This window comes from Cottoperca gobio, chromosome 19 (genome assembly GCF_900634415.1).
Source record: "Cottoperca gobio chromosome 19, fCotGob3.1, whole genome shotgun sequence".
In the NCBI taxonomy this organism is placed as follows: Eukaryota; Metazoa; Chordata; class Actinopteri; order Perciformes; family Bovichtidae; genus Cottoperca; species Cottoperca gobio.
Genome location: NC_041373.1, coordinates 17,692,374 through 17,715,150, shown reverse-complemented (window position 1 = coordinate 17,715,150; position 22,777 = coordinate 17,692,374). Strand labels below are relative to the sequence as shown.

General features: G+C 41.4%; 1 protein-coding gene and 1 non-coding gene across 2 annotated transcripts; both read right to left on the bottom strand.

Annotated features, from left to right (window-relative positions):
- Positions 1-1,009: 1,009 nt before the first annotated feature.
- trnai-uau (transfer RNA isoleucine (anticodon UAU)) lies at positions 1,010-1,103 on the bottom strand. The gene is made up of 2 exons: positions 1,066-1,103; positions 1,010-1,045 (listed from the first exon to the last, which is right to left on the bottom strand). It is a non-coding gene; the product is annotated as a tRNA-Ile (tRNA).
- A 6,753-nt stretch (positions 1,104-7,856) lies between these two features.
- tex2l (testis expressed 2, like) lies at positions 7,857-17,995 on the bottom strand. Its single transcript, XM_029456495.1, has 11 exons — positions 16,610-17,995; positions 15,186-15,386; positions 14,315-14,648; positions 13,292-13,548; positions 12,913-13,062; positions 12,372-12,471; positions 11,544-11,676; positions 10,389-10,526; positions 9,816-10,025; positions 8,556-8,676; positions 7,857-8,475 (listed from the first exon to the last, which is right to left on the bottom strand). The coding sequence occupies exons 1-11, from the start codon at positions 17,993-17,995 to the stop codon at positions 8,308-8,310; spliced, it is 3,198 nt and encodes a 1,065-aa protein (XP_029312355.1). The 3' UTR covers positions 7,857-8,307.
- Between the last annotated feature and the right edge of the window lie 4,782 nt (positions 17,996-22,777).

Below are 22,777 nucleotides of genomic sequence, written 5' to 3'. Positions count from 1 at the left end.
CCCAGACCCAAAACAGAGGAGATCCTGACCCGCTGCACCACCATGACCCGCAAGGCAGCCCTGGCCACCAAGACCCGGCTCCAGATTCAGCCGGAGTCCATCTACCGTCGCTAGGGAGTCACAATCCTTAGTTATTTAGTATTGATGTAACATATTTGACCTGTTCCACCTCACAGGTTCTGTCAGTCAAATGTGTTTTGTGCAGCATCGTACAAAGATGAAAGTACGCTGAATACTATGATGATGTCTAGAAATTTCACTTTCAAATGGAGCATAGCACCTTACGATTGAATATTTCACTCAGTAGGATAATAATAGTAATAATAATAATAATAATAATACTTATGTAGCTTCAGTGAAGCGTTCGAAGGAGAAGAAGAAATGTATGTGACGTTGTCATACAGTAGTAAACTCATATTTTCTCTAGCTTTGAAGCCACTAATGTGGTTTGTTGGAGTTGAAAAGTTATTTACACTAAGCTGTTTTATGTATCCTCGTTTATTTGACAGCTCTGAATTGTTTGATTATAGAAAAGTTATCATTAAATTATTATGCATGTTTGCTATATCATTCACAACAGTAATTTATCTTCTTTCTATTATTGTCCCTGTAAGTACAGTATGTGTTGCATTATAACTTGTTCACGATACAGCTTCATACTGTGACGTTTGACAAAAACATGTTAATAAAATCTAAAAATAAGTAACAAGATGTGCCTGTTCAATGAATACAGAAGAGAAGAGTCGGTATGTGTTTAGGTAAACACAACTTTTCAGGTGTTTCTACATTAAATATGTTCTTTACAAATATCTGAACGCACTTTGCTGCAGGAAGATGCTTTCTAAATCTCTGGCCACGTTTTGTTTTGGTCATGATTTAATGGGGATTAATAGCAACAAGTAACAATAATGAATTTAAACCATCCCATAATTAGGAGCAGCGACTATAGATGTGATCAGGTAACAGGTACCAGAACACCTACAGAGTGATCTTCACCCTAAAACTACTCTGCTCCAGGTGAGGCTTGAACTCACAGCCTCGGCATCACTCTGCAGGTTACTGTCTTATAAGTACCGCGCGCTGACCAATTGCGCCACTGGAGCCTGTAAATACAAACCAAAAGAAATAAAAAAATGGGTTAAAAATACACTAAACACATGGGGGGAAAATACAAAACCTAATATAAGCTTTAAGAAAATAAATGAATAAAAATGTCTTTAAAAATACATTTAAAACAGATACAAATGAGCTAATCTGAGATCTTACAAGTTAAGAATATTATATGAAAAATGTGAATAGTCTTTGGCAATTAGAATAGGGACCCTCATCAAACATTCACATCCATCAGTGCTGACAGGTGAGTATGTGGGTGTGTTTCTTTCCTAATGTTGTTGCATATGAAGACAAAGGATAAGATTTTTCCAGCCAGAGGCAGTGAGTGAAACTTGGTGTAACTGGGACGATAGTGCAGCATGTCTGCAGGGGTTGACTTGACAGATCACTGTATTTACATCTAAATGCTGCACAAAGCTCATTAAATAAATAAATAAACACAAGATGGACAGCCTGAAATTTGGTGCACATAGCCATTTACCCCACAGGTTGTAATAATCCATTAACTTTTCATATAGCGCCATCATCATTTATTTTATCCAATACTTTGCTTTATGATCAAATACCATAAATAACCAAGAACATTTCCAGTAGCCAACCTTTTATATCTAACACTAATTAGCAAATGTTCACATGCTGAACTAAAAACATGGTGAACACTTACAAACATCAGCATATTAGCATTGTGCGCATGTTAGCATACAGATGTTAGCATTGTGAGCATGTTAGCATACATATGTCAGCATCGTGAGCATGTTAGCATACAGATGTTAGCATTGTGAGCATGTTAGCATACAGATGTCAGCATCGTGAGCATGTTAGCATACAGAAGTCAGCATTGTGAGCATGTTAGCATACAGATTTTAGCATTTTGAGCATATTAGCATACATATATCACCATTGTGAGCATGTTAGCATACAGATGTCAGCATTGTGAGCATGTTAGCATACAGATGTCAGCATCGTGAGCATGTTAGCATACAGATGTCAGCATTGTGAGCATGTTAGCATACAGATGTCAGCATTGTGAGCATATTAGCATACAGATGTCAGCATTGTGAGCATATTAGCATACAGATGTCAGCATCGTGAGCATGTTAGCATACAGATGTCAGCATTGTGAGCATGTTAGCATACAGATGTCAGCATCGTGAGCATATTAGCATACAGATGTCAGCATTGTGATTATGTTAGCATACAGATGTTAGCATTGAGCTAAAGTTGTGTGTGCCTTACTGCAACCTCATTGTGTCGTTATCAAAATAAAATCAACTTTTTGAAACATTTCAGAATTTCTTCCACCTTTAAGTGTTTCAGGATTTAATGTCATACAACGTTTGCACACAAAAACAGAATTCTCAAAACATTCAGAGATGTCAGAGGAACTTTTGAGATTTCCAAAGTGACACAATGTATGAAGTTGTAAGGTGAGTCGTATCCATGTTTTAATAATTACAGTGTGTGCGATGATGGAACATTGAGTCACGGCAGAGAAATTATAGCATTAGCCTTTACAGCATTAGCCTTTGTTCCTTTGAGCCTGGGTTATGATTAAGCAATGCGTGTAAACAACAGTAGTCGGAGTTGACGGAGAAGATCATATTTAAACGTGTGATTCAGCTTCAGGTGCTTTCCCTGCGTTCATCAGTGATAGGCTAAGTGTAGTGAGCTGAGTCTCCAAATAAAGAGTTTATTTTAGTGCTTATCTGCTTAAGGCAACAACATCCATCAAAACGTCTCTGGAGAAGAGATATGATGCCGATTGTTCCAGGTCACAGAAACGTTTTTTACATTTTTGTTTTACGATTTCTTAAGCACAGGGTTCATTTAGTCAAAACGCTACACACAATTCACACAACCACACACACAGACACACAAGTAGCAGAAGACTCTTATATTTAGCAAAATGAAACACTTGTATACAATAATGTATAAAAAGCCAATTAAAGTGAGTATTTCCAAAGGTTGTATTCTGCACTGAATATCACAGCAGATCATATTCTAAATAGAATATAGTAAATAAACACAGCAAAAACATTTGTGGAGGCAAAAATGATTGTTGAGTTTACAATTACTGTAAATACACCTGACGGCCGTGTTTGCTGCTTTAACCTGCAGGAAAGTGATTTAAAAAGCAAGTTTTTATTGATGCAGCGGCAAATCATAGCAGAAGTCGTCTCAAGACACTTGATAAACAGCCGGTCGAGACCGAACGCTTTACTGTAAATGTGCATTGAAAAGGCAAAGAAGTCACAACATGTTAGATTTCTGTGACTAAAGTATAAAAGTGTTTTAGAAAAAGTGTGAGAATGTGCGAATAGTTGTGTCAGTTTCAATAATTGTGCTTTATGTGTCAATTTAATGCGTTAGCAATGAATGTTTTTATGATTTTTTATAATGTTTCACCACATTATTACTGGAGATCAAGAGTAAGTTAAAGATTTACATCATTTTATTATATTCTGTTTGCTCAAGTAAATGTGGCGAGAAAAAAAAAAATATGGCAATAAATGTGACATTTATCATCATTCATTTGCCACGCAGTTAAAGGAAATAGACGTGGAGGTCACAGTAACTCCTTTGTTTGCTTTATGCGTGACACTAATTGTCAGGAAGAAAGGAAAATATGATGTCCCAGTCACTGTATTATGAGAAAATATGCCCTCTGGGTAGACTGTTAGCACATTGTGTACAATCCCCAAACCAGTTTGATGAGTGTGTGTGTGAGTGTGTGTGTGTGTGTGTGTGTGTGTGTGTGTGTGTGTGTGTGTGTGTGTGTGTGTGTGTGCAGTGTGTGAGTGTGTGTGTGTGTGAGTGAGAGAGTGTGTCATACAGTTCCCGAAGAACCTTCAGGAAGTGGCACGAGATGTATTCTTTGTAGTATTGAAGAATGTACTGTATGTATGAATGCGATGCATTAGATCACAAACATTCCCACTATTTGTATTTGGGGCAACGAAACAATACATAATGTCCATCAGCAAAGGAAAGGAAAGGAAAATATTTGCACACAAGTTTTATTTACTCCCTAATTAATTATTCACTCTGTACAAAGATGTCTGCAACACATGCAGTCAATCATGTATTTGCTGATGATCTGACAAAGAGATTATTCTGCAAGTTCAGTTTTTATTCTTAAAACGTAAAAGATAAAAGAAAGAAATTATGAAAAAAATGTAGGAAAAGTGTTAGGAACACCATTAACCATGTTCTATTCAAGTGTCCCAGTAGACCAGGGGTTCTCAATGGGGGCGGCAGCACCCCCCAGGGGGCGTTCAGAGAACGTTGGGGGCGCTGGAAGCAATATTTTAGAAAGGGGGGCGTTCACGTATCTTTGGGGGGTGCTTGTGTGTACGGCCCGTGAGGTCCTTCATAAACGCACGCAAAAAAAGTCCCCAAACCAGTTTGATGAGTGTGAGTGTGTGTGTGTGTGTGTGTGTGTGTGAGTGAGAGAGTGTGTCATACAGTTCCCGAAGAACCTTCAGGAAGTGGCACGAGATGTATTCTTTGTAGTATTGAAGAATGTACTGTATGTATGAATGCGATGCATTAGATCACAAACATTCCCACTATTTGTATTTGGGGCAACGAAACAATACATAATGTCCATCAGCAAAGGAAAGGAAAGGAAAATATTTGCACACAAGTTTTATTTACTCCCTAATTAATTATTCACTCTGTACAAAGATGTCTGCAACACATGCAGTTAATCATGTATTTGCTGATGATCTGACAAAGAGATTATTCTGCAAGTTCAGTTTTTATTCTTAAAACGTAAAAGATAAAAGAAAGTGTTAGGAACACCATTAACCATGTTCTATTCAAGTGTCCCAGTAGACCATGATCGTGAGGCAGCATGCGCAACACCCGGACCCTAACACCGAAGCAACTTAATGGAATTCAACGTTAATTAAATTATTTGCACCTTTTTTCATACCAAAATGTCTTCAGTTAAAAAGGCCGATGGCATTGAACTTATCTCACTAGTATTGGACTTTGATCACCAAAGCTATTTAGCATTTACTAAAGATGGTCAATCATGTTTTTTAATTTGGACAAACTCGGGTGTCCTAACTGTCTAACGTGCATTAATAAAGAAAAAGGCTTTTGTTGTTGTTATTGTTGATTTTACTCATTTCATTTATCTTTAAAGCAGAGGAGCAGACTGTGGTGCCAAGGCACTTTCAGAAATAGGATAGGAGGAAGTAAAAAAGGAACATTTCCCTTCCAAGAATAACAGACTTACTTACAGACCTTCTCTCTCCTGGAGTACATGATATACAATAACTCCTCGTTCACGTCAAACTGCTTTTAGAAGGGATTTCTTTGTGCGCTTTTATTAAACATGTAGGTATGTGAGAGCTGGATGAAGATAGACTTGAGAAAACTATGAACATATACTCAAAGGATGCAGGGACGTGTGGTCAGGGGAGTGTCATCATGAAAAGTAAAAAAATAAAAACAATTAAATATAAATGTGTATTTGTCCACTGGTCTGTGCTATAACTGCATTTTCTGTATGATTCCAATCATTTTGATCCTTTTTATATTGTCAAAATCGCTGAATGTGCGTATCCTCTGTTCAGATACAGGAGAGAAGCGAGCTGAGGCAGCGACGGGCCTCACCTCACCTCGGATTGCACAATCGCATTTGGCGCGTGCCTGTTGCTATCTCTCTGTATGTCACCAATATAATGTTTACAGACACTTTTATTATGCGTCCTGACTTTCCATAGTCCAGTTAATGTGTGTAATGTATGTGTGTAACATATTTAGTCTTGCTGATGTGACATAAAACCACAGTGAGAAGACACCAGGTGAGGCAGACAGTACTCTGCCGCACTGAAGAGGGCGCACGTGAGCCCGCACTGAAGAGGGCGCACGTGAGCCCGCACTGAAGAGGGCGCACGTGAGCCCGCACTGAAGAGGGCGCACGTGAGCCAAGTGCAGTCTGTATTCAAATGAATCAAAGCATCAGACTAAAAACGCGATGGAGGGTGCAGAACAAATACATGTACCTCTCTGAGCTGCTATAAATGTAGCCTTCTTTTTTGGCCATATATGTACCTTACCTGTGTGTGTATAAAGAATGCTGATATGAGATATGAAACATAACCAGTAGTCAATGTTCATGCTGCCAAGAAAATGGTGAATAAGCTTCTCAGTTGGGTTCATATATTTGTAAATCTGAAAGAGTCAGTGCCTCCCCAGCCATGCAGGTAGAGAAGTGCTGCTGAATGATGAGCAGGTGCTGCCCTCTAGTGTTAGCTTGTAGCCTCTGTATGGTGTATGATCACGTTAATGTCCTACTTTTCATAAACATTGTCTTTATTTAAATGACTTTAAAGGTCCTTTTAGTAATTTAGAGTGAGTAATGTTGTCCTGGGCCGAAAATGAAGTCACATTCCCCTTGTTTCTTTGCCCTAATGGCGAGTTTATTGCTCAGCACTGAGGTTAATGTGCAGCCGCAGGGCGGGACAATTTAAAAGATCCAAATGGTGCAAACATCAAGCAGCACAGCCGACTTTCTGAACAGCTGTTTGTGCAACCAGGAACTGCTTAACCAATGATAATAGTATCGTAGTTGATCATCTAACCATGTAAAGAAAAATAGTTATTTCAGCAACTGTCTTAGTAAGCAGCGTTGCAGAGTTCAGAGCAGGAGTAAATAGGATCCTACAAGCAACAGGGCGGATGCAACATGCAAACCGGTCGTGTACAGTGGGGTTGGACCATAACAGCTTCATGACCAAAGCATAGCCCTCTCTGGTTTCTCTTATGGTAACACAGGCTCTGTTTGTCAGAGCTGGTAGCACCGTTAGCTGAGAGCTAAAAGCCGTCGCCATGTTGCCGTGAGAAGGGAATCCCTCAATCATAGATGTACTCATTTTGTTTTTAGCACCTTTCTCACCAGGGTTCTTAAACATTGGATGAAATCAGACGTAATAATCAATAATAACTTGGTTATATGTTTAGTTATATTTTCAGATCAAACTATATATATATATATATATATATATATATATATATATATATATATATATAATTAATAAGTTGTAGATATTTTCCGCTGTGGAATAATTTCATTCACCAATGAGTTTGCATCTCTAAGAGTTTAAAACACAACACTTAGGGCCTGTCTAATGAACCACACGGCAAATAACTGTGTCCCACAGAGCGACATGTGCACACACACCCTCCCACACATTATCACACTTCCTCCCCATGTGATTTCATTTTCTGCATCAGGACTTTGCATTTTGTACAGGCTGTTTTTCCACCATGTTCTGTTTTCGTCATTTGAATCTTTGCTTTCCATCTTGAATTCTGTGTCATTGATTTACTTTTCTCTTCATGCAATGAGCATTTGATGACATCATCCTCCTGCAATTTGCTCCAGTTCAGATGCACTTGAGGTAAATGAGTAGAGCTCACAACAATGGGTTTTAGGGCGTTTGATTTTAAGGATCATTTAAAATATTTAGCGTTTTTGGAGATTTGCCATATGAAACAATAACTAACAAAGGAAACAATGTCTGGAACTTGACAAGCAGGTTTTTGTCTTTGGCATATGAGGACCAGGGAGGGACAATGTAGGATACGTCAAATCATAAGCACAGTTTAATAAGAGCTAAATTAAAGTAATTAATGAAGTGGCCGTGCATTGTTATGTTTAATAGACTTTTCACGATCAACGCCTCACAAACATTTACTCTGCGTCATTGAGGAGAATAAAACTGCCAGGTGTGTTTCTATGTTTTAATTAATAATGTCCATCATCTTATATCCAAAGTGACATTGAGCTGTAAACATCAAAGCAGCTACATTTATAGATAGTCTCATAGGGATCATTCACATGTAAACATTTGTAAAAAGGTATCACTTGTAGTCCTTTGTTCAGGAATCTGTGACAAACAAACCTTCGGACTCAGCAGAGCTAAACATTTAGAAACCTTTAGAAACTCCTCGTTCACACATTAACACAAGTCTATAAAACAAATGTAACTTTATGTTCTCATTCTTCTGCTTATTCCGCTTTTTCTCACTGTGAATACATGAATCCGTTCTTAGGGTAAGGTTGATCAGCGTCTGCGTTTGAGACTCCTCGGCTCTGATTGGTCGAGTTTGTTATTTGTACCTACAATGGCCTTCATACGCCGTTGGAGCTCTCCTTTTGATCATCGACATGAGGCACTAGTCAGACTCTGAGATCTCCGGTGGGATCCTCTCGATGGACTCTGTGGAGGACCATTGGGAGCGTTGGGACTGAGAGGACAGGTGCTGGGGGGCTTGAGGGCTGTCCACCCCCGAGTGCATCAGGGGTACATATATGTCGTCCATGTTTGGGAGTACAAACACTTTCTAGAGAAAGAAAAAACATAATTGTGAGAAAAGGATGAGAAAATGACAGCATTGTTTTTATTATTCATGCATTTTTGTACCTGGAACTCATCCTGCAGTTTCTTTTCAATCCACTCGGTCACATGACAAAAAGTCACCTCCCTCTCCCCTAGTTTGGGACGGACGTGCAGATCCAGCTTGGGGGGCACGCAGAAGCTGTACCTACGGAGGAGATCGTAACAATAACAAATCTACATCGAGTTGATGTTTTCAGCCACATTTCAGTCTCATGTTGTCTCTAACTAAAATGGATTGGTAGAATAAATAAATGTTCTTTTGGTCGGAGATGAGGTGCGAAAAATGAGTCACACCACATGCAGTCACAAACAGGATGAACCGATTCGTTCTTGAATTAACAACTTGCTTCTGAACTTGCATTGTGTTTTGGCACCACAGAGTGAAATCGGTTAAAAAGAAATATATATATTAATATATTAATATGGTATATCAAGCGTCAACCTCCGGGTCTGAAAAGTGAAGCCAATGCGGAAGTGCCTTAAACCTGCATTCTCACTAATGGCCAGCAGGGGGCGACTCCTCTGGTTGCAAGAAGAAGGGAAATTGCATAGAAGTCAATGAGAAAATTACCCGACTTCTTACTTGATTTATTACTTCAGTTGGTCTCAATCGCTAGTTTTAAGTCTTCTTCAGTGCAGCATGATGTTCATTTAGTAAATTATGATCCCATTTACAGTAAAATAAACAATGTTTTCATCTAAGAACTTTCAGTTCATCGGTTGCCTAAAAATGTTTTGCTCAGCGTTCGGTTGTAGCCTACTTATCTCCACCCTCTCGTGTCACTTCTGGTTCCAAAAAAACCAAGATGGCGATAGCCAAAATGCCAAACTCGAGGCTTCAAAACGGTAAACAACAAACCAATCGGTGGCGTGACGGTGACTACGTCCACTTTCAATACACAGTCTGTGAATTTCAGCCGATATATCTTCATCAGATATCTTTAAAGACTTAGACATAGGTCTCATAAATCCAGTATTGGTCAGTTATAATCCAGAGCAACTAAAATAGCAACAAATCTGAACTTCTAATATTGATTTAGGGTTTTAAGTGGGTAAACAAGGAGCTAATCTACAAAGAGAAATCATTTGTTACTTCCCATAAAATGTCATTTACAATATTATTCAGAAACACAAAAAAAGCAAGAGGATATATGCAAACTGGCATCCGAACAAGAGAAAGTGTTCATTGCAATAGACAAAGACAGTGACAATGGGGTTTTATAGTCTCCCAGTAACCTCAACCATATAATAAACTGTGTAATGCACTAATGCATGAGTATTTACCATATTCTGTCTGTAGGGGGCGGCGGGATGTTGACGACCAGAGACCCCGACAGCTCTTGAACCTCCACAGTGAGCAGCAGGGGCGTGTTGGACATCTCCTCAAACTTCTTCTTGATGAACTCGTTCTCTGTCGCCTTCTGGAAATACTTGGATTTAGTGATTTTGTCCACAAATCTCCAAATCTTCTTTCCAGTCTTTCCGCCCGCCGCCCTGAAAAACAGGATTAGAGGAGAGGAGAGGAGATTTAGTGTTCAGATGCTAAAGTCAAAAGTTGAGGAGAAATGAAAGTCTGGAATGTAAATGAAAAGGAAAGCGACCATCTGGCATGTGACGTCAGCGCGGTTTATTTTCTGCTTTGGAAAAATGTACATTCACAACACAGAAGGGTAGAAGTAACACTTGGAGGTGTTGCTTACTAAAAGTTACACTTTCTCCCTTTTTAATTAGCTGTTTATGCAAAAGTCTTTTTAATTAAGCATCACACAAAAATAGCATTTGTAATGTTTTTTAGTACTTTTGTACTAATGAAACACATGTACACGTTCATTACACTACATTAAATGTATCATTCACCCATCAGTTACTGGTGTGGATCCCTTCTCCCCCACTGGGCCCTGAGGCTCAGAGAGAAGCAGCTCTTCCTCATCAGATGAACCAGCGCTGGAGGACTCTTCATCACTGTCCGCCAACACACTGAAGATGGGCCTGCAGCTGGGAGGAAGCACGGGGCAGAGATAAGTTAGGAACGGGTGGCTGGATGACACAATTACGGTTATGCATGGAACAGCAATGTAACTTCAACAATGCAGATCGACTTCTGAACAGATGCATGTATAAGAACAAATCAAAAGGTGGTTTAAAGATTACCAAACACAAGTTTTGATTTTCATCTCTGTGAAAAGCTTCAAATGCAGCACACAGCTAATGTGAAGCTTCGTTTGGACTGTAATCCTGCAGGTCTATGACAGGCAGGTCCACACTAATCAATCTAACGTGTAGATCAGAGGGTTAAAGGGATAGAAATATTTATTTGTGTGTGTGTGGTATGATAGGAATGAAAATACAGGGTTTACTGTTGTGTTGGTTATTACTTCTGCTACTATAATATGATGCAATACACCTTAAGATGTTAGAAATACTGAGGCATTGATTTAAATACATGTTACGTCAGGTGATGTATAAAGAGTCCACAGAGGACTGGAGGAGGTCAGGGTGGATGTTCATTTACGTCACGTACACAATTTATGGCACATAACACATGTTGATGACACCTGTAGGGGCGCAAATGTATGAAACGCTCCTGTGGGTCGTATTAAAGGGTACGAACCAATGACCTATGTGGTTGTATGTGTTGCAGGACTTGTTGGTTTCTTAATTTGTAAAGTATTACATTCACTGGATTAGCTGTGATTATGCGGTTATTCTGTCCATAAACTACCTCTCAGTTCAATATCCAGTAAATGTAAAATATCACAGTATATCTATATAAAAATGACTGTGTGTGTGTGTGTGTGTGTGTGTGTGTGTGTGTGTGTGTGTGTGTGTGTGTGTGTGTGTGTGTGTGTGCATAATGCAAGTCCCCATAACGTATGATCAGGGTGAAGACTTGGGTTGATGTTGAGTTAAGGTCAGGGTTAGGGTTATGGAAGTTTCTATGTAAATCAATGTAATGTCCTCTGAAGTGATGGAAACAAGACTGTGTGTGTGCAGAGTGTGTGTAGAGCTGACCGTGGGCTACCGGTCTCCGTGGTGCAGTCTGTATCCTGACCCCCCTCTTTACCCAGCTTGGACAGGTTGAACTTGGTCTGCAGAGTCATCTGCAGGGCACCAGTGTAGACCAGCTGCAGCTCCACCCACAGGCCTACAGGGAGGGACAGCGGGAAGAGGTCATCACCAGAACACACAAATCAAGACAACACACACACACACACACACACACACACACACACACACACACACACACACACACACACACACACACACACACACACACACACACACACACACACATACACACAGCTTAGTGGGCAGATTAAACAGCTTTTACAGTGATTATCAAGGCTTGAAATTAAATTTATAACAAATTACGGCAGATTTAAAATCCCCTTTAAGGGCTGAAAACAGGATCATTTGTTGCCGGGCGGTTGTGTAGCAGTGAATTGGAGCGGAGAAACAAAAATCATGAGGATGCACACATAGATGCATGCTGACACACATGTTGTCTGCCAGATTGCCTGATTTTAAAACACACACACACACACACACACACACACACACACACACACACACACACACACACACACACACACACACACACACACACACACACACACACACTCCCAAAAGCCAATATTCTCTAAATGTTGAAGGTCGTAATGGCTCTCCTGCTCCGTAAGATTACAACAGGATAAGAGCGTCTGATCTGATGCTCTGCAGTGCTCGGCTGTAATCACACGAGCAACAGGTCATCTTCTCACTCATCTCTTGCATTTGTGTGTTTGCACATTGCGTATATTCTTTTTTTGTGTGTGTGTTTGATCTTCAGTTTGTACTCACCTCTGTGGTTTACCTCTGGTCTGGAGGTAGTAGTGATGTGTGGCATAGAGCAGCCCATATCCAGCTCCGTCAGAGTCAGCTCATTCATAAAGTAAGGCAGCTGTGAAGAATATATCATAATGCATCACACTGTGGGTATATATGTAACAATTATACCTTTCTTTTTAGAGAAATATATACAGTAAATTGTATATATTCTTTTTGTTATTCCCCTATTTTGTATTAATTAATTTGTACTTAATGAATTACTTAATGTAATATACTTTAATATATGTATTGCTATTTCTTTTTAATGAATTAATGAATTAATTCTAATCTCAGTTTTTATCTCTTTCTTTATATTAGTTATTATTATATACATATATGTTTTACTTAATATGTATTATTACTCATACTATCTCTGTATCTCTTTATGTATAGAGGTATTTACAGATTTACCTGTCTAACTGTGATTTCTATTTTATTTTAAAGCACCACACCTATAGTTAGCCTATCTGTGCCTTTAAATTGCCACATTAACTTTAAATAAAACTGCTCTCACTCTGATCTTGCTCAGCTTCTTCTGGATCTTGCGGGAAACCACGTCAGCCCAGTGCTTCTCTCGCAGGAAGTCCCAGAAGATTCGACCAATTAGAGCGTTCGCCCACGCAGTCTGGCTCGTCCCAGAATGCTCTGCTACATCACAGGTGCACTGTAAAAAAAAGACACCTGAGTGAGAGCTGAGCAAGGACCAGAAAGGTGCAGGTTTAATACAGTTTAGAGGTAAAAACAGAAGAAAATAGAATCATTTCGTAAAAGGCTGGATATTCTTCACTGCCATTTGATACTGGGCATTGCCATTGTGCTGTGTCACTTTACTGCACATGCGATACAACTGTCCCTACAGCCTTAGTTCATTCGTATCAGCAAGCATGACTTACAGTTCCTTTCATGGTGGTCGGGCTCGTCTCCGCACTGCCGCTGCCTCCAGGACTGGAGAGGGGGGTTGACTCGTCTGTGGCCAGGAGACGAGCCATGTATCCTGGGTAGTCGAGCATTGAAAGGCCCCAGGTGCTACTGGAGGTCTGACAGACAGGAGCTGCAGGGATGCAGGAGGCTGGAGGTGTGAAGGGGGCGTCGTCGTCACTGCTGCCTACATTACCTTGGGCAGTAACGCTCGGTGCCAATGCGGTGTCACCTGGGAGAAAACAGGCAGCATTTGGAAATCAATATATTTTGGTTCATCACGTCAGGCGTTGCCTTTTGAAGCTGTAGCTTTCCTTTCATAGGTGGGCTTTTAATGTGAAAAACTCCAGGAAGAGAAGAGCAATGTTTCTGATAAACTGAGCGCAGCAGTGATGAACAGGACAGCTGTTGTTGTTGTAGAAATGATACAACATTTACCATGTGAGCTTTTTGTTACCTTTTGCCGGAGCCAGGCGAGCTGTTTCCCCCTATTTCTAGTCTTTATGCTAAGCTAAACTAAGCTTAACCCTCTTATAACTCCTGCTCAATACTTAATAAATGACAGACATGAGAATGTATTAAAGTAGTAATCATCTCATCCGACTCAAAAAACGAATGCATTACCCAGAACGTGAAACTATTCCTTAAAATCACACAACCAAAATCTGTTCCTGCTCCGAACTAATGTATTTAACAAGAGTGTGACCGTGTGAAATGTGACAGATGACAGATTAAATGACAGATTTGCATCAGAAAATAAAACGCAACTGGGTATTATATATTCTCCCGTAGTAATATTCTTCAAAATACAATAAAAATTAAGCTTTTCTTTTCTGATTCCTCCGCCCTGTCATGTCACCAAACAACTGCGTTCCCTCGAAAGGGATTGTCTTTGAAATGCAAAGAATTGGAGCGTGTAATCCATAATCCACACATATGTATAGATGCCTTATGTGGAAGTCCTCTCTTCTCTAATGCATTATATACATTTCTCATACCCGATCTGGATTCACATCTGCCAGGCTTCTGTCTTTCCCTATCCTTTCCCCTCTCCGTGTCCGTAGATACGAGCAGGAAGTGACGAAACCACTCTTCCTTCTCTCTTCCTGTGCGGCCAAAGAGGTAAAGAGTCATGGGAAGGTCGTGGACGTGTTTGGAGGAGCTTTGTTGTGGACTTGCAGGTTCAGCTCCCGGCTCCTCCACCCCCCGACTCTCCTCCGACCTTCCTCCCTCAGCCTCTTGAGAGTTCGCTCCCCCGGCCAGTTGGATGCAGATGGGATACTTCGGGTTCCACAACCTCTTTCGAGCCAGCACAGATGGCAGCAGGGATACCTTTGGGGATCAGTGGCAGAGTTTTGTTGGGTGAAAGCTAAATACAACTGTTAAATGGGCAATGCAGTCAGATATGAATTATTAATACATTCTTAAGAGTTGAACCAGTTTTAGAAGTTGATTACCTCCGCCAAAGAGGTTACGTTTTTGGTTTTGGTCAGCAGGATTATGGACAAAACTACTGGTCTGATTGTCATGAAACTTGTTGGAAGGGTTTAGCATGGGCTATGGAAGAACCCATTTTATTTTGGAGGGGATACAAAGATACACGCATTATTCTTCACTTATTGGCCTTGGTAGATTGGTTCCTCCATCTTTGTTTTCTTCTTTCTCTCAGGCATTACTAGCAATGTCATGCAATGAACTTAATGTCACTCCAACATCCAATGCATTCATTAATTGGATAGTGAATCTTACATAAAGTTAGACTAAGTGTAGTGTAGCTCTGCCCTAGATATCAGAACATCACCAGAATATTAAAATATGTTAGGCCTTCACATAAAAAAACAAACAAACACGGTTGCTTAGTCATCATACTTTGCTTTTTGCAAGCTGAAAGGAGCGTGACTTGACGAAGGCGGCCTCGTGGACTCTCTCATCATACGTGGCCCTGCGGCTGATGTTGTTACGCGGGGAGTCCAGACGGAGACAGGAGCCCTCCAGGGCGGCAAACACGGAGTGAGTCAGAGCTGGATGGTAGGTTTCTGGGTCGTAGTCATGTATCTCATTCATCCAGCCCTGAAATAGCAGAATATAAGAGTTAATTTCAATCAACACTATGCACATTAAAATTAGTAATAAATGCACAATTAAACGATTGAACATGGTAAGACAAAGGCAAAGACAAGACTCATGCTAAGCTAAGCTAACCATCTTCTGGCTGTAGATACATAAGTAGTGTACGAACACGAGAGATGCATTGATCTCGTAAATGCTAACGTAATTTAAGATGCTTTAAAACCAACTTTGTAAATCTGTTAGTTTTAACATGATTCATTAATAAAAAAGAAGCTTTAGGATAAAAACTTTGCTCAGACTGAAATATGCAGAAGTGTTCATTGAGATGGATGCATCTTTTTAAGAGCTTGGTGTCCCCAAATAAAGAATGTATTACTCATACTAACAAATGTTGTACTTTATTAATAGCGTTGTCAGCCTCCGTCCTTGACACCTTGACTGTTCTCAGGCTGTCGTCTGATTACCAGACACCTCACAAACCTTGCGGCTTTGACTTTCACATGTCAACAACCAGCAGACTGAACCTGCTAATGACCAAACAAGGGAATTACCTCAACACTGAGACAGTTAACTCCCCATTTCAAACCATCAACACGACTTTCCACCCCCCACTAACCTTGTGCCCTGACAAATTACAGCTTCCTCCTGCCTGAATCTCCCACTAATTGCCTCTGGAGTTGACAGTGTCTGGGTTGGTAACTGTCCTCTTCAGTTTCCCCGTGTCAAGCTCAGCCAGGAGGCAAACAGTAATTACCAATGTGGCTCCGGCGGTTTTTATCATTAAAGTGTATACGTGCATTGTTGGCAGTCAGCAGAGGATCTGAAGTTCTCTGTTCTCTTAGAAGAAATTAGCTCAAGTGAAAACAAATTACAAGTACTCTTGTTACTGTATTTTCTAGTCCCTTTCACTAGAGCTTCTTTCACACGTAGTTCCACGTAAATTAGTGGAGGCACTGCTGGTGGCACTGTTCACACATACACTGCGTTCAAGAACATTTCCGTAACCCTAACCCTAATGACGGAATAGATGGGACCAGGGACCGTCCAGCAGGTGGTGGTAATGCAAGAAGAAGAAGAAGGCCGGACGCATAAATGCTAAGCCGTAAACAAGATTCAAAAATGTCATTTAATGAAGACATGTTGAGAAATGTGTCAGTATTAGATTGAGACAGAGGCGGAAAAAAAGGTGAGAACAGAAATGTGACACTCTTTTACACAGTTACCTTGAGGGTGTCAGGTTCAGTACGGACACCTGTCAGAATCCCCTCTCCCAACAGAGTCTGTACTGGTCTGTATGAAGGAGCTGAGCAGCGGGACCTGGGGGAACCCATCCTAATGAGCAACAGTCCTAGCAAGAAGCCCAATGCTAATCCCAGAGCCAGGCCAGAGAGGTAAGGACTGAGAGGTAGAATGAAATAGCCATAGGACAGCAATGCCACACCGAATAAAGTCATGCGTGGAAGAGGGTGAGGTGGCTGAGAACGGGGAGAAGTCCTAACCAGGGGTGCTGCAAGGGTAGGAGATCTCCTCGCCTGTCCGTGAGTCTCCATGGCTAATACTTGCATTATGTCTCCGTCTGTACATATTTCCAGCTCCTCATCCCGGTGATGTTGCCTGTGGTGATGCACAGGGCAGGGGCTACGCTGACTTCTCCCAGGAGGTCTAACAGAAGGCCAGTCAAACACAGGTGAAACATCAGCATCTGTTTTTCTAGTGTTCCTCACAGGAGACTCAGAGAGAACCGTGTCCGTGTTACCTTCACGCCCCAAACCTCTGGAGCTGACCGGATGAGCCCCCTGGCTCTTACACTGGTATTTGGGGCCTCCCGTGCTCTCCTCTCTCATGATCTTACTGAACATGCTGCTCAAAGGCTCGTGCACAGCCTCCGAGAGCTTCCTCTTGGTGTCCTCTAACTCCATTTTGAAGAAGCCCCCTCGCAGACCCTCTCCAACTGGAGAGTGCGAGCAAGGAGAAGGGGGTGCGGTGCGAGAGTCCCCATTGCTGCGCATTTTTGGTTGGGTGAACTGCTTCCACAGATGGATGTTGAGGCGGGAGTCTGACTTCGACTGTGATACCTCTGGCTCTGAGCGGGAGAGCTCCGTGGAGATCGACTTTACGAGGCTGAGAAGGGGCCTAGGTCTGAGGGTGGAGCCTTCTTTGAGCTCCAGCTCTGTGGAGAGAGACTTGACAAGGCTTGCGAAGGGTCGGTGGGTGGGAGACGAAAGGCCAGGGGAGAGGAAGCCGGGGCCAATGGCCGAGCAGTTGCCCAGAGAGCCAGGGGACGAGGGGGAAAGAGGGACGTGGAAAGCTTGGGACTGCAACTTTCTGTCATCCTCAACAGAAAGCTGCCTCTCCTTTGAGAGAGATATAGAGGGGTAGTCGTCATCGTGGTCAAGGGAGAAGATGAGCTCACTGTCGTCTAGACTGTCCCATTCTCCCTCTGTCCCAGTGAGCTGAATCACAATCCCTCGAGGGAGATGCCTCTTGGTCCCACCGACTGGGGAGAGTCCAAGAGCCGGGCTGTGGGGCGACTGAGGAGATCCACCTCCGCCTCCTCCTCCTCCTTTATCCTCGCTTCTTCTCTCCCCATTCATTCCACTCTCTGCCATTTCTTGCCTTCACATCGCACAACCAAGGCACCTAAGAGTCAGTGAAAGGGAATAAATAAAGAACACGCTCAGCTACATTACTAAGCCTCGTTTGGCAGATCAAGTAAAAGCAGTGAGGGATTGAGCCATGGAGAGAGAGGAAGGGCATCTTCTCTATGTGTGTGCGTCATTTTCACAGAAACTGCTTACCAGCACCAACTCCGCATTAATGAGTGAATGTCATGTTGTTTAGCGCCGAAGAGTTGTGGAAATCTCCATTAATCTGAAGACTAGTGGGTGAATCAGGAGTAAGCACCTCTCCCATAGCTGTCGCTCCACATATTGAATGGCTTTTAGAGGCATGCAAAAATAGACAAGACAGTCTGTCTCCCCCAAATGTTGCACAAACTAGGGCAGCTCTGGCTTGGATTTAATGTCTTTTGGGACTGATTGGATGTAAAATTCATTCAATTTCTGTGCTTTCTGTGCAAATGAACATGAAATCAAAAAGCATAGTTTGAGTAAAGATGCGGCCTTTCAGTATCAAACAAAGAGAGTATATTTTTAGCTTTGACAAAATTGTTATCATGAAGGCATTACAAGACTCTCTGAAGTTCAGCACGCCATCTCCCCAAAGACAGTGTCTTCCAGTCTCACTCCTTACAGAGCTGTCAGCCCCGTCACAACCCCCCCTCTGGTGTCTTCTCAAGCTCTTTAAAGAGTTACTTATGTAACCTTAAAATGGATAGTGAGGGGAGTTAAAATATGCCTTCTGTCATTCCCCCACGTGTCAGCAGCCTTAACACATTATCCAGACACCACCTACGGACTTGTCAAAAATGATGCTGGCAAAACCCAACCCACAACCGAGAGGCAATGTGTCGTCAGCTGGTATTTTGTGGGAGAAAATAGAAGCACTGCATCACTGGACACAAGCTGGGAATCGGCTCTAAGGCCCAGTGGGGACCCTTTTCATCCGCTGTCTCTCTGGGTCAAGTGCCCTGCTCTTTATGCAAGTTAAACCTTACCTCTGACTGGTTGCATTTATGTAACTGTATTACAGCGCTGTGTGGCACAATTTCAACCAATTCCACAGCAGCTGTTGGATTCTGACTAATCTGCTCCCACCCAAAATGGACTGTGGGAGAGATAAACCTCAGAGACACACACATGCAGCCAGGCGGCATTAGACCTTCCTCACAGTTTTTCACAGGGTGGGACAAGGGACCAGGACCTGCAATTTGCCAAAAACACACACATGCACTCACACGCGCATCAGGCAGGCTAAACCACTTTTAAGCTAACAATGTTTTGTCAAGCTAATTGTGGAACACTAAGAGGACAGGCCAGTGTTGCTATATTGTCAAGCTGGTTGGAAGCTGCTGTACAAGGACTCCAGAAGCTGCTGTATTTCTTTTCACTAATCTAAATGTTCATATATCAAATCACTGCAGCTACAAGTCATCTTTCTTGCCTAACCTCATTGTAACTGGATATGAAATGAATCTTTTCTCACAGTGGAAGGGCCAAATCAACAAGTTAAGATCTTTTGGTCTTGAGTGTTACAATAAGGACATGGAGAGAGCTTTAAACTAAGCCATGCTCGTATCTCTGTGAGGCATTAGCTTTGAGCTAAATGCTAACATGCTAGCATGCTCAAAAAGACAATGTAAACATGCTGATGTTTAGCAAATATATTGTTTGCCATGTTCAACAGCTTAGTTAGTAAGCTGGCAGGCAAACATTTGCTAGCACTAAAAACTGAGGCTGATCAGAAGGTCATTAGTTTCAGCTAATAAGCCAAAGTAGTGGACAAACTTTCAACTACATGATGCAGCTTGATGAAAATTGCAGGAACACTAATAGTTGTTGAAAGTATTCAGCTGTGACAACCCCAGAGGCCACAGAAAGCGGAGTAAAGCTTAGACAAGGACAAAGAAAGAAAGGTAGGAACAGAAAATAGAGCGGGGTGAAAATATACAACATGCAAACATTCTTTTAATCAATGCCTGTTAGATTTTACGACTCCAAGGGCCTGTCACCTGTTTCACATGAGTTTCTATTTGCAGGGTGTGATTTCAGGTCCCTAGCAAGCATGTGATGCTTAATGATTAACTCTAACACAAGAGCTGTTAGATGCTCCATGGGCTGCATGTGAAAGACACGTCAGTCATGTGACTGTAGCAGGACACACATCGCACATCTGCTCTGAGTGCGTGTTTGATCAATCCCTCACATTCTCAATGAGTGAAAGCATCAGCGTATCTGTGTGTGTGTGTGTGTGTGTGTGTGTGTGTGTGTGTGTGTGTGTGTGTGTGTGTGTGTGTGCCACCCTCTGATCAGGCACGGACAGTAACAATCTCAGATTAACATTAATGCAGGGTTTTACTGTGAAATCTGACAAATCACACAGCCGGATTATGGGCTAAACCCACCCCACATTTCACGGGGTGTGTGTTTCCAAGCAAGCTCATCCCTGCGACCCCGTGTTGATTGTAGTTATTCGTAACGTCACGAAGCTTCAGAGCCCCTTTGCTATCAGTGCTCTTATTCATACACTTAAGATCAGATGCAGATGCAACCCTTTTTCTCAGTAATTTAATAATAAATGCTATTAAACATAAAACTAAATATGTCATTTGTATTGTTTTATTACTATTAAAGGACAACGACAAGTATTATAGTGTGCACAGTAAATATATCATATTGTATGTAAGTGAAAGTACTACTCTTATATTAAAGGACATATAAGATAAGCCTGCTGGTCCCCTGTCTGTACCCTTTAAATATTTAATTTGTACAGAATCATTTTTAAATCATTTACAGTATCATTTATACTTATGTCCCCCACTAAATGCAAATCAAAGCACACACTAGATTTAGCTGCTAAATCGGAAAATCACCTACAAAATATAGTTGCCAATTGCATTTTAAATGACACATGGGCTCCGGGAAGTTATAATGAGCATGTTTCTCTACTTTCTGATATTTTATAGACAAATAAATGAGATTAATTGACAAAATAATCGACTGATTAAATAAATAAGTGTTAGTTGCAACCCTAGTTACACCATTAGAGATCCTTAGCTACTGAAACTATTTCTGCTCTCACAAATAGGGCAGTAGAAATTACAAATAGGGTCATAATATACAACGTACACAAAACTGCACGTGGCCCCGCAACTTGTGCAGTAGATATTTACAGTATAAATAACTTAAATTCAGGTCACAACATTCAGTGTAATCTCACCTCCACAGCTGCGCTCTTTCTCTTTCTGTACACTCACAAGGACACGAGACGTGTGACATGCAGACATGACAGCAGAAGTTAAAGGGACTCAGTGCGCGTGCTGTCAGGTGCGAGACTTAATAGAGTTAAATAGCAAATGCTGTGCAGAATGGCAACATATATGGAGATAAGGATTATACTTACACGAAAAATAAATATGTGCATGGAAATGTGACTAAACTCGCCGGCCAGGGATGTCTTCTGCTGGTTCCCTCCATTTGTGTGCGCGAGGACCGCGGAGTGAGGATCTCTCTCTCTCTCTCTCTCTCTCTCTCTCTCTCTCTCTCTCTCTCTCTCTCTCTCTCTCTCTCTCTCTCTCTCTCTCTCTGTCTGTGACACACACAGACACACACCTCCCCTTCACCCACTGCCTCCATCCAGATGTGTCATGCGCTGCCGAGAATCACAGCTCACCAAACTGATTATGAAAAGCATGGCCGTGCTGTATGATAATCCAGATTAAGAGTCATGCAGCCCCAACAGACACACACACACACACACACACACACACACACACACACACACACACACACACACACACTCACATAGAACTCACCCACACAACTCAGCATCCAGAGTGTAAATGCTGTCTAATTGTACAAAACACGATGACAGCTAAAGTTCAGCCTGAAGGTTAAATAGTGTTATTTTCTAATCTGGTGCGCACACATGCAACACTCTACTTGTTCCTACTGCCTTTATGAATGTGTCAAATGGCAATAGAAGTAGTTTCATGGCAATAAATAAATAAAGAAGATAATAAAATAATCAATTTGCCCCCCATCGCTCTCCTTTTCTCCCTCCATCTTGGCCTACATAAAACACTGAAAGCCCTAGAAATGACAATATGAAGAACGGCTGAGTGGAGTGCTGGCTGCGGCGAGGGTGAGAGACAATAACCTCCGTCTATCAGTGGCTGCAGGGGATGCTCCTGAAGAGCCTGGCTGGATGCACGACTGACAATATCACAGGAATATATGCAGGTCATGTGCAGAACACTTGTGTCTAAGAAGGGGAAACAAGTTCACCGGGAGAACTTCGAAAAGCCTTCAGGGAAAAGTAGTTTTTGACTAAATTTGCAAAATAAAAAGTACTTAACTTAATGATGCATTAATGTGTTCATTCAACTACAACTGCAAACTCAACAAAGAAGCAGTTTTTAGTTCATATAAAGTACAATATGAAAGGATTAATAACAAAATACACACACCAAATTACTTCAAATTAGATTTATTATGTAAATAATGAAAGGTAGAGCAGGTTAACATACTGTATGACCTTTACTCTCAGTCATATATGAAGAATGCTCAGGGTTCTCCTTTTAAAATATAATTCCTCTTCATATTCTTATGCCGTAAATCCATTATCATAATAAATCTCCACAGCCCTCTCTATCCTGGGACGTTATCTAATTGCTGCTTTACATAAGAATGAAATCCAGACTGTATTTGCGTGGCATGACTATATTTAGAGTGCAGTCATATCTCCCTGGCATATGGTATTATGATAATTGC